This window comes from Necator americanus, chromosome II (assembly GCF_031761385.1).
Source record: "Necator americanus strain Aroian chromosome II, whole genome shotgun sequence".
NCBI classification, from domain to species: domain Eukaryota; kingdom Metazoa; phylum Nematoda; class Chromadorea; order Rhabditida; family Ancylostomatidae; genus Necator; species Necator americanus.
In genome coordinates, this window is record NC_087372.1 from 21,318,428 (window position 1) to 21,330,866 (window position 12,439).

Genomic DNA, 12,439 nt, shown 5'->3' on the forward strand with positions numbered 1-12,439 from the left:
AAACGGTGTTGTACATATGGCTAGTGTTCGAACTGCAGCAGTTGTTCATTGATTCATGTCATCAAGCAAGCGAACGAACTTTCCTGGTACTCCATCGGCGCAGAGCGCGTTGAGAAGACGGCGTCGGTGAGGAGAGTCGAACGCAGCTTCAAAGTCCAGAAACGCTAGTTGCATTGGCTTCGAATACCGCTGCCAGATTTCGATCACTCTTCTGACGATGAACACCTGGTCAATCGTAGATCGGCCAGGACGAAGGCCAGCTTTGTTTGTTTGTTTGTGTTTGTTATTGCGTTGTTTCTTCGCGACGTTTAATGAGTCGGTCCAGGATAATGCGCTCCAATACCTTGTACATAACACGCAGCAAAGAGATTCCTCGATAATTTCTGGAGTCCACGACGGATAACTTCTTGTGGAGGGGAATTATGATAGCGTGTCTCCACGACTCAGGTATCCTTTCGTCTATCCATATTGAACGGATGATCTTTGTCATCCCACGAATTCCAGACGGAGGAAGATGTTTTAGCATTTCTGCGATAGTCCCATCGTCTCCGCCAGATTTTCCATTCTTCATTTTTTGAATACAGACCAGGACCTCCGACTCGGTCGGTGGCTCCCCGTTAACCGCGTATGTCGGTCTATGAACGTGTTCGAGTTCAGGGGCTGACGGTGCTAGCCGGTTCAGCAAGGTCATGAAGTGTTCCTTCCAAATTGGAAGGGTTGCTTCACCGACAGCTACCCCATTGGCAGTGTTGAGGATTGGGGAACATTTTTTCATTTTGCCGCTATACTGTTTTAGTAGAGCATAGGCTTTCCGCGGGTTCCTGTCCTCCCACGTCTTCTCAAACTCCATCGCTCTGGACATCCACTCGTTATCGCGGTCTTGTTGCAGTTGACGATGCAGCTTCCTTCCAAGACGCTTTTCCTGGTTGAAGTCACCAGCGCAGCGGGCGACACATACATAATTGTATATGGATTTTGTTTCCGAAGATGGAAAGGCAAACTTCTTCCGCGGCAATAGAACCGGGAGCGTTTCCCTTGCAGCGTCCTGGATGCACCTTGTGAAGGAATCCGCATCGCTAAGCTTCTTTCTGGTCCGTACTCCAACATGAATAGACACACGTTGGCGGAATTTTGTTCTGCATTCATCATCTTTCAGACCTGCCATGTCGATTTTCGGTTGAAGAGGAACTCCTCGATTTCTCTTGTGGAACCGTATCTTGAAGCTGAGAAGAACTGGACGGTGGTGAGAGTCGAATGCGACGTCCCAAACAGCTCTAGATTTCCGGATATCTGACTGAGGAATGTTCCTCGCCAGAACGTAATCGAGCTGAAGCTTAAGAGTCCTCATCTTCCGCTTGCGCTGCTCTTCAGGCGTTATAAGGGTTGACTCCTGCCACGTGAGCTGATGGCGACGATGATTCCTGTTAAACCTGGAAGCGATGATAAGGTCCGTCTGTTCGCACAAGTCGACCAGACGGTCACCGTTCTCCGACGTGCGCTCCGCTGCATAGTACCATTTTCCTAGCACATCGGATTGCTGTTCGAGTCCCATCTTCGCATTTGCGTCGATTCCGACAACGACCACCTGCTGGCTTGGTATTTTAGACATCAACGCATTGAGTTCATCATAGAAGGCGTCCTTACTATTGTCCTCAGCGGTCTCAGCGGGTGCGTTTGCACCTAAAAAAAAAAAATTATCTCCTCCCCCCCCCCCCCCCCGAAAAAAAGAAGATATAAGGAAAAAAAAAAAAAAATACCCCACCACCTTTTTTTAATTTTTTTCCACCCCAAAACCACCCCCCTTTTTTTTGTTATCAGATCGTCGCTATATGTTAATTTTCGAGCTGATTATTGCCGATCTCTCATGCGTGTTTCTGCAGTGCAGAAAAAGGAAAAAGAGGGCAGTCTGATAGAGCGGCTTGTTGGAGTTCACCGATAGTGTTCGGCAGTCACGTACGAACGAATGATTGTTGCCAAAGATCCTGCTCTAGGTTACGTCCTCTGCGATCCCCCAGTCGTAGAAAGGCGTACTCGATGCCTAATTGCGTTTAGTTAGAGCAGGGCAGGTAGCAATAGACTCCTCCACCTATAGGTTCTTGTAATCTATATAGTTTTTCCAATCACAAATCTACGTCTTCCTACGAACAGGTTCTCGTTTTTACACTTTTTCACTTTTATTTTGGAAAGTTTTCAGCTTCATTCATCTTTTCTGATGCTGTTTTGTTTTTGTACAAATCATCTACGTTTTTTTTCCTTTTTTTTAATTTTTTTTTTTTTTTTTTTTTTTTTTTTTTTTTTTTTTTTATTTCTAAAAAAAAAAAAAACTTGTACGTTATTGCAATACAAACACGGCACATGGGCGGGCGTGGCTTAATGATCACAACTAGTCTAATTTTCGATGCTGATTGGTTTTTACGTAAAGTCGCCCCCAGCTGACGCTGCGCGCGACTTTACGTACGCCAGCGAAACTGCGGAGTGGGAGGGGACAAAAGAAGGGCAGTGAAAAGCGCTGCAAGTTGTGATATACGAATATGGCAAAAGTATGTTGCTATCATGACCTATTTTGACCTCATTTTAGAAACTTCACACTTGTCGTTGTATTTTAAAACCCTCATTTCTCTTTAAAGTAGCAACATAAGGACGCTAACGATAAACAAATTCGTCGTCGAATGTCCCTTTATATAACTGAAAAAACTACTTAGATCAAGTCTTTGTCAAATTTTTATGTACATGTGATGATTATATAGAGCGCAAGTCAAGTATGCTGATAATACTTGCTTGTAGTTTTTACTCCTTTTTAATTTCTTTTCTTCATTTCTATCTGTAAATCAATATGACCGGTTAGGTATATGTGTGATAAGCAGACACCTCTGTTCTTTCGAAACACGCCTTTAGGTACAACGCATTTGTGAACGATAGCCGCCAGGTGTTGGATGCCAATTTTACTTAGCTGGTTGTGCAGAAAGAAATGCTTAGAAGACGAAAAATAAATAAATAAAGAGATATGGTATAACTCCGATCAGTGGAAGATTTTTTGAACCCATCTCTTATATTCCCGTATATGGATTGATGGTTTTCATGAGACAATTGAGAAGAGGAAAATAAACATTTCTATGCAATTTCTAAACGGAACTTCACTTATATATTACGCTGATAAGAAAGTCTTGCCTGTTTTTCGATTCTTTTCTTTCTTTTCTTTTATTAAAGGTAGCATACCACGAGGTGGTGCGGATTTCAGATTTAGTATCCGTATACGGCGTCGTAGATTATGGAGACGGGGGTAGTTCCGCTCATCTCTCCCTGCATCACTGCAAACAGCCGCCTCCGGAACGCGGCTTTGAACGACGCCATCTACTACAACGCTCCACCCCTTATGCCGCCTCCGCCCTGCGATTGGTCGAAACTCAATTCGAACTGCCCCGATAGGCAGTAAGGGACGCTACGCGTGCAAGGTTGGCGCGCTGTAATAGAAAGCATCGTACAAAACAGCATTGAGGGTTCGGCTGCTTGCAGTGATCCAGGGAGAGATGAGCGGAACCACCCTCACTACAGTGCTGAATCTAAGAGAGCAGAAAAAGTGATAGTCAGAGGGGAGTTTGTCAGGAGCAGAGGAGATAGAGTGCAAGGTACCAGCCTAGCTCTTCGATTTTTTGATTTGTCACCTTGCGGGCGAGTCTTCTTCTCGAAAGAGCCACACAGCACGTGGATTGGAATTGTGGAGTACAAAACCATTATCTGGTCATCCATACAAATTGGTTTTGCAGAACCTCTTCGGTGCAGGTGGAGAAGGAGGTGACTGGCGAATAGATACTTGATTGTATCGCGTGCCGCCTGTCAAAGTATGAGAGATCCATCGAGTCGGCACTTTTCTGTGCTTGAGAGCTTGGTGACGGCTGAGGACAAGTGGTTGGACGCACACGAGTCTCATTCCAAATCTGAGGGTGCTTGCCTTCCGATCCTCCTTGTGAGCGTCGAGGATGGCAGTTTCTCACAGTGTGAGTGCGTCCCAACTGGGGCTTGTCTTCGAAAATGTTCTCTTCTTGCGAAGCGAGCGAACCACTGGTGGATAGTCCTTATGGTAGCGGTGCCCTCTCACAGTGTGCTGTTGATGTTGCTGACTGTCGTTCCACTACTGGGCGGATTTCAAATGATGACTACTCAACTCTTGCATTTTTACGGAGGAAGCTTTGAAATGTGTTGAATTGTCTAATTCTTGTTCTCACTTTTACTGACACTACTGAGAAACATTGAGTAGCACATTCTTGAAGAGGTCAAGCCATAAGGCACTTCATATTCAGATTGGCAGTTTTCGTGAGCTTAGCGGAGGTCACAGATCACATCGAACCTTTTTGTTCTCTTAAATGAGTATTCGGTTCCTGCTTACTTACTTGGCTGGTCTTCGCTGGATGTGCCGGTCCCACCATTTTTCCACTCGTTTCGTTCCCGCACCATTGTCACCCAAGATGCTCTCAAATTTCGTGAGTGAACTTGTTGACGTCTTTGAGCCGTATCCTGCTGAGCTCTCAGCTGGTCCATCTGTGCACTGAACACATCATACTATTTTGTTAGCGGCCTCCCTCGAGGGTGTTTAGCATTTCTAAGGATCCACTTTAGCAGTTTTTTATTCCATCTATCGTCGATTCTTCTAGTAATGTGGCCGACACATCTATGTTTTGCTTTCGATATATATATATATATATATATATATTCCGCTGAGTCACGAAGACAGCATGTTGCTCATAAGTCGATGCTGCAAAGACCGGCTAGGTGTTGTTTGTGCCGGTTATATTTCAGAAGACATCTCTCAAGGGTTCTGCGGGTAGTGAGAGACTTCCAGGTGGCAGCGGTGTCTGCCCACGTCTCTGCTGCATAGCAGAGAACTGTCGAGTCGAAGAGATGGGCATGAAGATCTTGGTCTGTCAGTTGGTCCGTACCTGCGAATGCTGCACATGCTTGACCATCGCTTCTGCTTCATTGATACCTGTTGAAAATAGAACGATGTCGAATGTTGGAGAGGAATCATCCATCAAAACATGTCCCTTTCTTCCCAAGAAAATCACTTCATTATTCACTGAAATGCAGCCGCGAGCAGCATCGGCGATATGCTATCGCTTTATCGGTGTATGGTGAAAAGGGACGGTGGAAAAGCTGTTTCCTGGTGGTGCATCGATTGTAGCAATTGGCTAATGTCCTCACATACGACACATCCACGCTTTGATCGACGAACGCTGACAGTATTGCATTCGTTTCCACGCTGTCGAAGGCCTTCTCATAGTCGATGATAGTTAGAAGAAGGGGGAGCCGGTTTTCCTTGCGTGATCCTCGACACATGTGGTGCCCCTGACTTGCTTGCCCTTGGAGACGTGTTCTTGGAGCTGGATTTCATTCAGCGTTCTTGGTACGTGCGTGAGGATGATCTTGGTGATTACTTTGTAGAAGACGCTCTTTAATCATACCGAAAGGACTTTCAGAACTGCCGTTTTCGGTCACCTTTCTTATGGATAAGAACGGTTCGCGAGGTCTTCCACTAATCTAAGATCCTTTCTTTCGAGAGATAGGACGTCATTTTCGCCGCTAGAATCACATGAATGGCCACGAGCCCGAAGAAAGTCTGCTGATGTAAAACAAGGTCTGGGATGTGTCAGATTTCGTGCTCTTTATAGCGACTCGTACTTTCAAAGTAAGAACCGTGGTGGAGCTACACCAGTGAGGATGATCGCGCTTGTCACAGGAGTTGAAAAAGGTTCGACTAGAAGGACCTCTTCGTAGTGATTTCCATTTCACGACGAGATGTGCGATGCATTCGGATCACCCTCAAAGTTCTTCTTTCCAACAATTTTATGGTGGTCTTCAAAATTTCTTCCTATTCAAGTTTGTCGTGCGCTCGAGGCTTGTTGGCTTCGAGGCTGAGTTTAGCACAGGTTTGCAGTCCTTTGAGCAGCAGGTCGTAGTTGCCATTTGAGTCCACCTTGATGTGTCAGTCACCTTGCGTCAAGAAGTCCTCGAGTATGCAATTGTCGTATTCGATTTTCTCTTTCAGTGCCGATAGCAGATATTCTGTTCCATCGTGTAACTAGCTCGTGTTTTTGCACGAAGGAGACGGTGATCAGAACCACTTCAAGAGCATGATACTACCGAGACGTCAAATACACACCACCTCCGGTTGGTGAGTATGTGCTCGATCTTCTTACGAGTGGCGCTATCCCATGTTCACCAAGGATGATCTTTCTCTCCATGAAAAGATAATTTCCATGAAAGAGGCGAGCGGCGGACAACAGCCCGGCGAAACGATTACCATTTTCAATCCGTTCTCCTAGTCTAAATCTTTCGATCCCGTATCCCTCCTCTGTTATCTTTCCTAGTTTTGCGTTGACGTCCCCGACAGTGAATTTGTAGAAGTACTTCTTGTTGCAGATCGCTTCCTCCAGCTCCTCAAAAAAGCGTCCAATTCGGATTCATCAGCTGTCGATGTTGGTGAGTGGCAGTTGATGATGCCAGTGATGTGAGTGGCAGTTGATGATGGTCTGACCATAGTCACCATCGTTGGCCGCAACATCAAACCATTTATTGGATAAAACATTGGTGTCCTCTCTTCCAAAGGAAATAGGGTGCGCGTGTATATGTCGAGGTTATGCTGCGGTTGAAACACAATTATGTAGTTGAGAGTTTTTGGGACAACTCGAAAAGCCTTGTTCAAGCTGCCGCAGAAAAAAGACTTTGAGACGTTTTTGTCGACTTTTGCACAGAGTCGACCATTTTTTGGAGCTGCTGCACGTAACACTTAGGTGTTAACCTTCTGCTGGTTGCCACTGAGTATCCAGAAGGGCACGTCCTGCGATTTCCAAAAATAGTTCAACATCTAAGACTGACTTGTGACGATTTAGTCTAGTTTTGGTTTAGGACTGATGGATCTTGAGCTTCACTTTCCCGCCGTTGGTCGTACTCAGGTCGAAAATTTATATTCTTTAGCTTTTTCCTTGAACTATGGTGTAGATGGTACTCATACGAGAAGGGAGCTCGAAGATGAGAGAGCATATCGTTAGGTACGCACAGCTCTAGCGACAACTTATTCTTACGAGAAATAACTGGCAGTGGCGATCGTTAATTTGCAGTTAATGACATCAGCAGGGCATTGCGCTGCGTTCACCTTATGCCCCGCCCATCACATAGTCCATCAACGTCCGTCATCGTTTAATAAGGTGCGAAGCATTCCTCGCAAATGCCCGCCATCACTGCTGCTGGTTCTGTATCGATCCTTTGCGTATTTCTGTGTCTATCTCTATCTCTATCTAAAGAGATATATCAAGCAATTGCACACGAAGTAGCTAGAAATAAAAAACGATGGTATTTTATTTGTGTAAAGCAAACAAATTGAAAATTTTAAGTCTCAAGAAAATAAAGTGAAAATCAATTGATAGTAGAATATTGAATATTGAATATTTTGTAAGACCTTATTATGTTGGATTTCATAGAGCTGTCAAAGCACGAAATTTAAACAGTTGTTGCTTGATGAATTCAAGTTTGCTGATAAAGCTCAAACAGATCCAATTCAAAATTTAATCAAAGCGCGAGGTGGTGAAAATGCTTTCGAATGTGCGGTAGTGCACCGTTGGTTCAAAGAGTTCTGCGTTTGGCTGAATGATTTACATTTTGACAAACGCACCATTTTGGATCCCGTCAAAGAAGTTCTTAAAAAAAGAGAGAAAGAAGGAAGAAGAAAAGAAAGAAGGGGAAAAGAAGTTGTTACACATATGGTTGTTTGAAGAAAAAATCTAACGTAACATTAGAAAATTTCAGATTTTATTCTGTTCCGGAGCCACCAGGGGCGGGTGTGGTGTAGCAGTTAGAGGTTCCGCTTCCTGTACGATCGATCGGAAGTTCGAATCCGCCCTAGTGCTCACCAAGCCTTTCATGCCTCCGGAGTCGATAAATTGGTATCAGACTTGTCTGGGAGGATAAAAGCATTGACTTGACACATCGGCTAGCCGCCGCAAGTCATTGTATAGGCTAGTTACACGTTCGTAAACCTCAACCGATTCTGAATTGAAGTGAACGTGGGGGCGCATCTCATGCGGATTGATTAAAGGCATCACTCCACGAATCTGAGGTGGTACGGATTTCAGGTGGAGTAGTCGTATACGGGATGGAAGACTGTATGTAGATGTAGAGGGTGGGGGGGAGGTGATTCCGTCCATTTCTTCCTAATTGCCGTAAAAAACAGCCCGGAAGATATGGCTTCAGTCGTTCTGGCGCACTATTTTCTACAGGGAATTCGACTGGAGCGCGCCAGCCTTGTGCGGCGCCGCATCTTCAGGGCCGTTTTTTACGGCAATCAGGAAGAAATGGACGGAATCACCCCCCTCTCTGTAGTCTCCCAACCCGTGTACGAATATTCCACCTGAAATCCGTACCACCTCAGATTCGTGGAGCGATGCCTTTAACGCCAGGAACTTTATCCTTTATCCTTTATCCGGAGCCGCCAGCTTGACTAAACGCATCACAAATTTCTGACTACCTCAGCTGCTACGCAATAACCATTACAAGCTATAAAGTACACAATACAAATATTAATACATTAATTTTGCAGTAGTTTTGGAACATTGTTAGCTTTATGTTTTTTGATATTGTTTCGTTCTTAGAGAAATTTTCTACGTTTTCTCTTCATTTTCAACATTTTGTTCTTTCACGTATTTTCACTTTCTACGTTGTTACGTTGTTACCTTTTCGTACTTTGAACCCACTTAGAAACTAACTCCATCACGTAATTGCGACACAAATACAGCGCACGACCTCAGTAGCGTGGTGTTAGGTGAGCGCGGCTTATTGTCACAGCTTGCCTAAGATATCCCTGTTCTGGGCTACAGGCGGCCTCTTTTGTAGGGACTTCTTCGGCTGCACAAAACCGGCCGTGGGTACTTAACGACCGCTCCCACCCCCGGAAAATGATTTTGATCCATTGCACAACTTTCTTATTTGTCCCTAATTTTCGGTTCTAATTATATTTCTGTGCATAATCCTAGGATATTCTATCATATACCAGCCTAGAGACTTCTCGAAACAAGCAACAAAAAAAAAAGCGAAGAAATTTCCAAAATGGACAAGAAATGACTGATCAACTCAAAATATGTTGTGACCGTGCGAGAGTTTTTCCGCTTTCGACTTTTTCGTGTTCGTCAAACTAGTCCTCCATGAAAGGGTGTGTTATCAATGAAGCTGAGTGATGCATTTCTCTTTCAGGAGAAGATGGGCTGTTCAGTAGATCTTCATCAGAAGTGTCGGAAGAAGACGAGATTGCTGGCAATGAACGACCATCTGATCAAGAATCTGATGGTGGAACTACTTCTTTCGATCATATCTTTATTGTTGGAACTCTTACACGTTTCTATCTGTCTCTTTGCGAGTTGTGTTTGCAGAAAAAGCCGGCTGAGGTATAATTTAATAGAGCGTGTACATTGGGAGTAAAACGCGTTGTATAGTCGTATCTAACCGACCGATCGACCTGAGTGTCAGCGCAGTATGCTGCATTTGAAGAGACACGGCAAAGCTTGCAGTTGAGATCGAGTTGGGACCATCATGCAGCGGCGAAGAGCGGTTTTAGCGAGATTCCCCCTCGATGCGAGTTGCCACGACGCTTCACAGTGCCGCTTCGAGTGCAGCTGCAAATGCCATCGCACCGAACTGCAACTCGTTGCGACACGTTCCCGCGTTGACGCGTCTCATCGGTGAAGTACGAGCTCGCTCTGCATGAAGAGAACTCGAGGGATCTTTTTCCTTCTCGCTTTTTTTTTAGCTTTGAACTATTTTTTTTTTGCATAGTAGTACATTAATAGTCTTAGCAAAGCTCTTTTCTAATAGTTTCATTTGATTTTCTCCTAAGACGCTTTTTATAGGAAATCATTTCCTATCCGTTCTCTTGTAAATATGCATGATTAACGTTTTTTGTACTCGTATTTGCAGTAAAATCCCAGAATCCTTCCTAGGAGAAGGTCAATTATATTTTACTCAAAAAGAGATGCAGAAATCTAATTCCTACAAAGTTTTCGAGGAGATGACGTGGAATCGGGAGAAACTATTGAACTAGCTGAAAGGGTTCTCTTGTTATGATTACGAAAGGTGCCAGTCGTGCAAAATTACACAAGAAATGGAACAGTAGTTAGATTCCTACAAACTGATATCCCAAAAGTAACAAAGCAGAACTAAAAAAGATAACATAAAACTAATGGAAAAGGACTTCACTGGGGCTATGTCACTTTATTCATGCAAATACGAAAAACTAGAGAGGAACTGTGAGAAGAAAAACGAAAAGAGATCTGCGGATTTTGTGCATGTTCCGGAGGCAGCCCATTGCACAACTTTACCGGTGACGCGTCGCGTCAACTCGGTACAACACGTTTTATGTCGACTTTAGTTGTTTGGCGTGAAGGTTCAAGAAGAAAATCTTTGACGAGAAATTGTAAAGAGCTCTGCATCAACTCGAAAACATTCTCGATGCTGCTCATTCTGTTTGCCTTCATTCTTCCTCATTTGCTGCATTGTGGACTTTATGATTTTACTCATTCGTGAATGACTCGTCATCGCGATTTTTCGATTGCTGTAATAGACTGAGAGTATCAAAAAGGTAGAAGATGAAAGGTAGTCACGTCATATTGCTGTCATATGTTTTCTCTTTAGGTAGGCGCATTTCAACGGGTTCGGATTACGATTCAACTGCGTTCAGTCCATGCTCTGTCAATTCGGAGGTGTGTTGAATTGTTGCGTGGTTTTTCGCAAATTCTGTAAGTTTATAATGTTTGTAACGACTTCATTTTTGAGGTTACTAATGAATCAGAGCGGAGTTCATTATCAGACATAGAATTAATTGAAGGGCTAGATGTTGACTCTAATAATCTCCCAGATGTGGATATGACTTGAGTCCTTGTATTTGTTCCTTGGCTCCCAGCAGAATTTACCTGTGTTACTTTATGTTATTGTTGTGCATACTTTCTTGGTATTCTTCCACAGCAATACTTTCGATGTCAACTCATCAGCTGCCGCTTAAGTAACTATGTCTACTTTTATTTGGTAAGCATTACGCTTACAAATATTGTTCACAGAATGGTACCGCTTACAGCATAAAAACCATTTTCTCTGTTTCGAGTATTTTATTATTGAGGAGGATTAAATATGACCGAATTGGACGATTGTTTGTACTCTCCTGTACGGAGGAAATCAACGTTTAGGTGCATAAAACCTGTAAGAAATATGAGAATAAAAATGAAAAACGAGATAAGTGTGGTTCATCAAGTGGGGTCCACACATCACCTAAAACGTACTTTTGAGTCAAAGCTACCTAATTTTTGGCGTTCGCCCTACTGTAGCTTGGGAACCATCACTCAGCTCCGGAGCTCGCTTGCACTTTACCAAGGTCTCTTTCCGAGTGCAACTGCCTAAGTTGCCGTAAGTCGTATGTCGTTTTCGCCCTACTGTAGTTTAAAAAAGAGGAGCAAGAGGCCTGTTACAAAAAACACTCCGTTGAATTCCGAATTCCGTTACGAGGTAAAGTCTCGCCTGCTGCGGTTTGAAATGAAATCATAACGAACTTCTTCGTATTCGCAGATCTGCAACGGCTTTCTGTGGTTACGAAACTTTCAGTTAAAGGCATCACCCCACGAATCTGAGGTGGTGCAGATTCCGGGTGGAGTATTCGTATACAGGATGGGAGACTACGGAGAGCGGGGTGATTCCGTCAATTTCTTCCTAATTGCCGTAAAAAACGGCCCGGAAGATACGGCTTCATTCGTTTTGGCGCACCATTTTGCACATGAGGTTCGATTGGAGCGCGCCAGTCTTGTGCGGCGCCGCATCTTCCGGGCCGTTTTTTTACGGCAATTAGCAAGAAATGGACGGAATCACCCCCCTCTCCGTAGTCTCCCATCCCGTATACGAATACTCCACCTGAAATCTGCACCACCTCAGATTCGTGGGGTGATGCCTTTAATCAACTTCGGCCGACACCCATATGGAATACGAACTATAAACTGAGAGTCCTGCTTTGAACAGATTGTTTTGGCATTCATTCACAGGGCCATTAATCCTCAGCAAATCACGCGCAAAATCGACAACAGATGAGATGATGGGATATTCGTTTGGAGCTTCTATGAAAGAAGAACTTGCAAAGGCGCATCAGCTATAGTTACTCCCCAGAAAAGAGGGAGGGGTCTCTTTACTTGCTCAACCACAAGTTGTCAGCTCTGTTTTTCACATCAGTTTGTCAGATATTTGGTAATTAAGAAGTTTTCCGCGAATAAGACTGAAAGGAGCGTATGTTCGTTCCTGACGGATCGTCTAACGGCTGCTAAGTTTGTAAATGCCAGAAAAAGAAGAGAAAAACTTGACGAAACTTTTAATTCTCGAAGCAGTGAACTAACTCATGAGTACTTCCTTTTAGAGTATCTTGTGA

General features: G+C 44.0%; 2 protein-coding genes across 4 annotated transcripts; one reads left to right on the top strand and one right to left on the bottom strand.

Moving 5' to 3' along the window:
* Positions 1-45: 45 nt before the first annotated feature.
* Positions 46-5,331, bottom strand: RB195_018869 (uncharacterized protein; the record flags this gene model as incomplete). 2 transcript variants are annotated; one of them, XM_064186482.1, is made up of 4 exons in its annotated part: positions 46-225; positions 344-1,680; positions 4,389-4,543; positions 5,201-5,331. In XM_064186482.1, 4 exons carry the CDS (start codon positions 5,329-5,331, stop codon positions 46-48), a joined length of 1,803 nt encoding a protein of 600 aa, XP_064042362.1. The 2 variants fall into 2 exon arrangements, with proteins under 2 accessions (XP_064042362.1, XP_064042363.1); XM_064186481.1 differs by lacking the exons at positions 46-225; positions 5,201-5,331 and having other exon boundaries at positions 284-1,680; positions 4,389-4,536.
* Positions 5,332-5,712: 381 nt separating this feature from the next.
* Positions 5,713-10,911, top strand: RB195_018870 (uncharacterized protein; the record flags this gene model as incomplete). 2 transcript variants are annotated; one of them, XM_013450127.2, is made up of 4 exons in its annotated part: positions 5,713-5,743; positions 9,238-9,330; positions 10,672-10,739; positions 10,813-10,911. In XM_013450127.2, 4 exons carry the CDS (start codon positions 5,713-5,715, stop codon positions 10,909-10,911), a joined length of 291 nt encoding a protein of 96 aa, XP_013305581.2. The 2 variants fall into 2 exon arrangements, with proteins under 2 accessions (XP_013305581.2, XP_064042364.1); XM_064186483.1 differs by lacking the exon at positions 5,713-5,743 and adding an exon at positions 5,798-5,921.
* Positions 10,912-12,439: the final 1,528 nt, after the last annotated feature.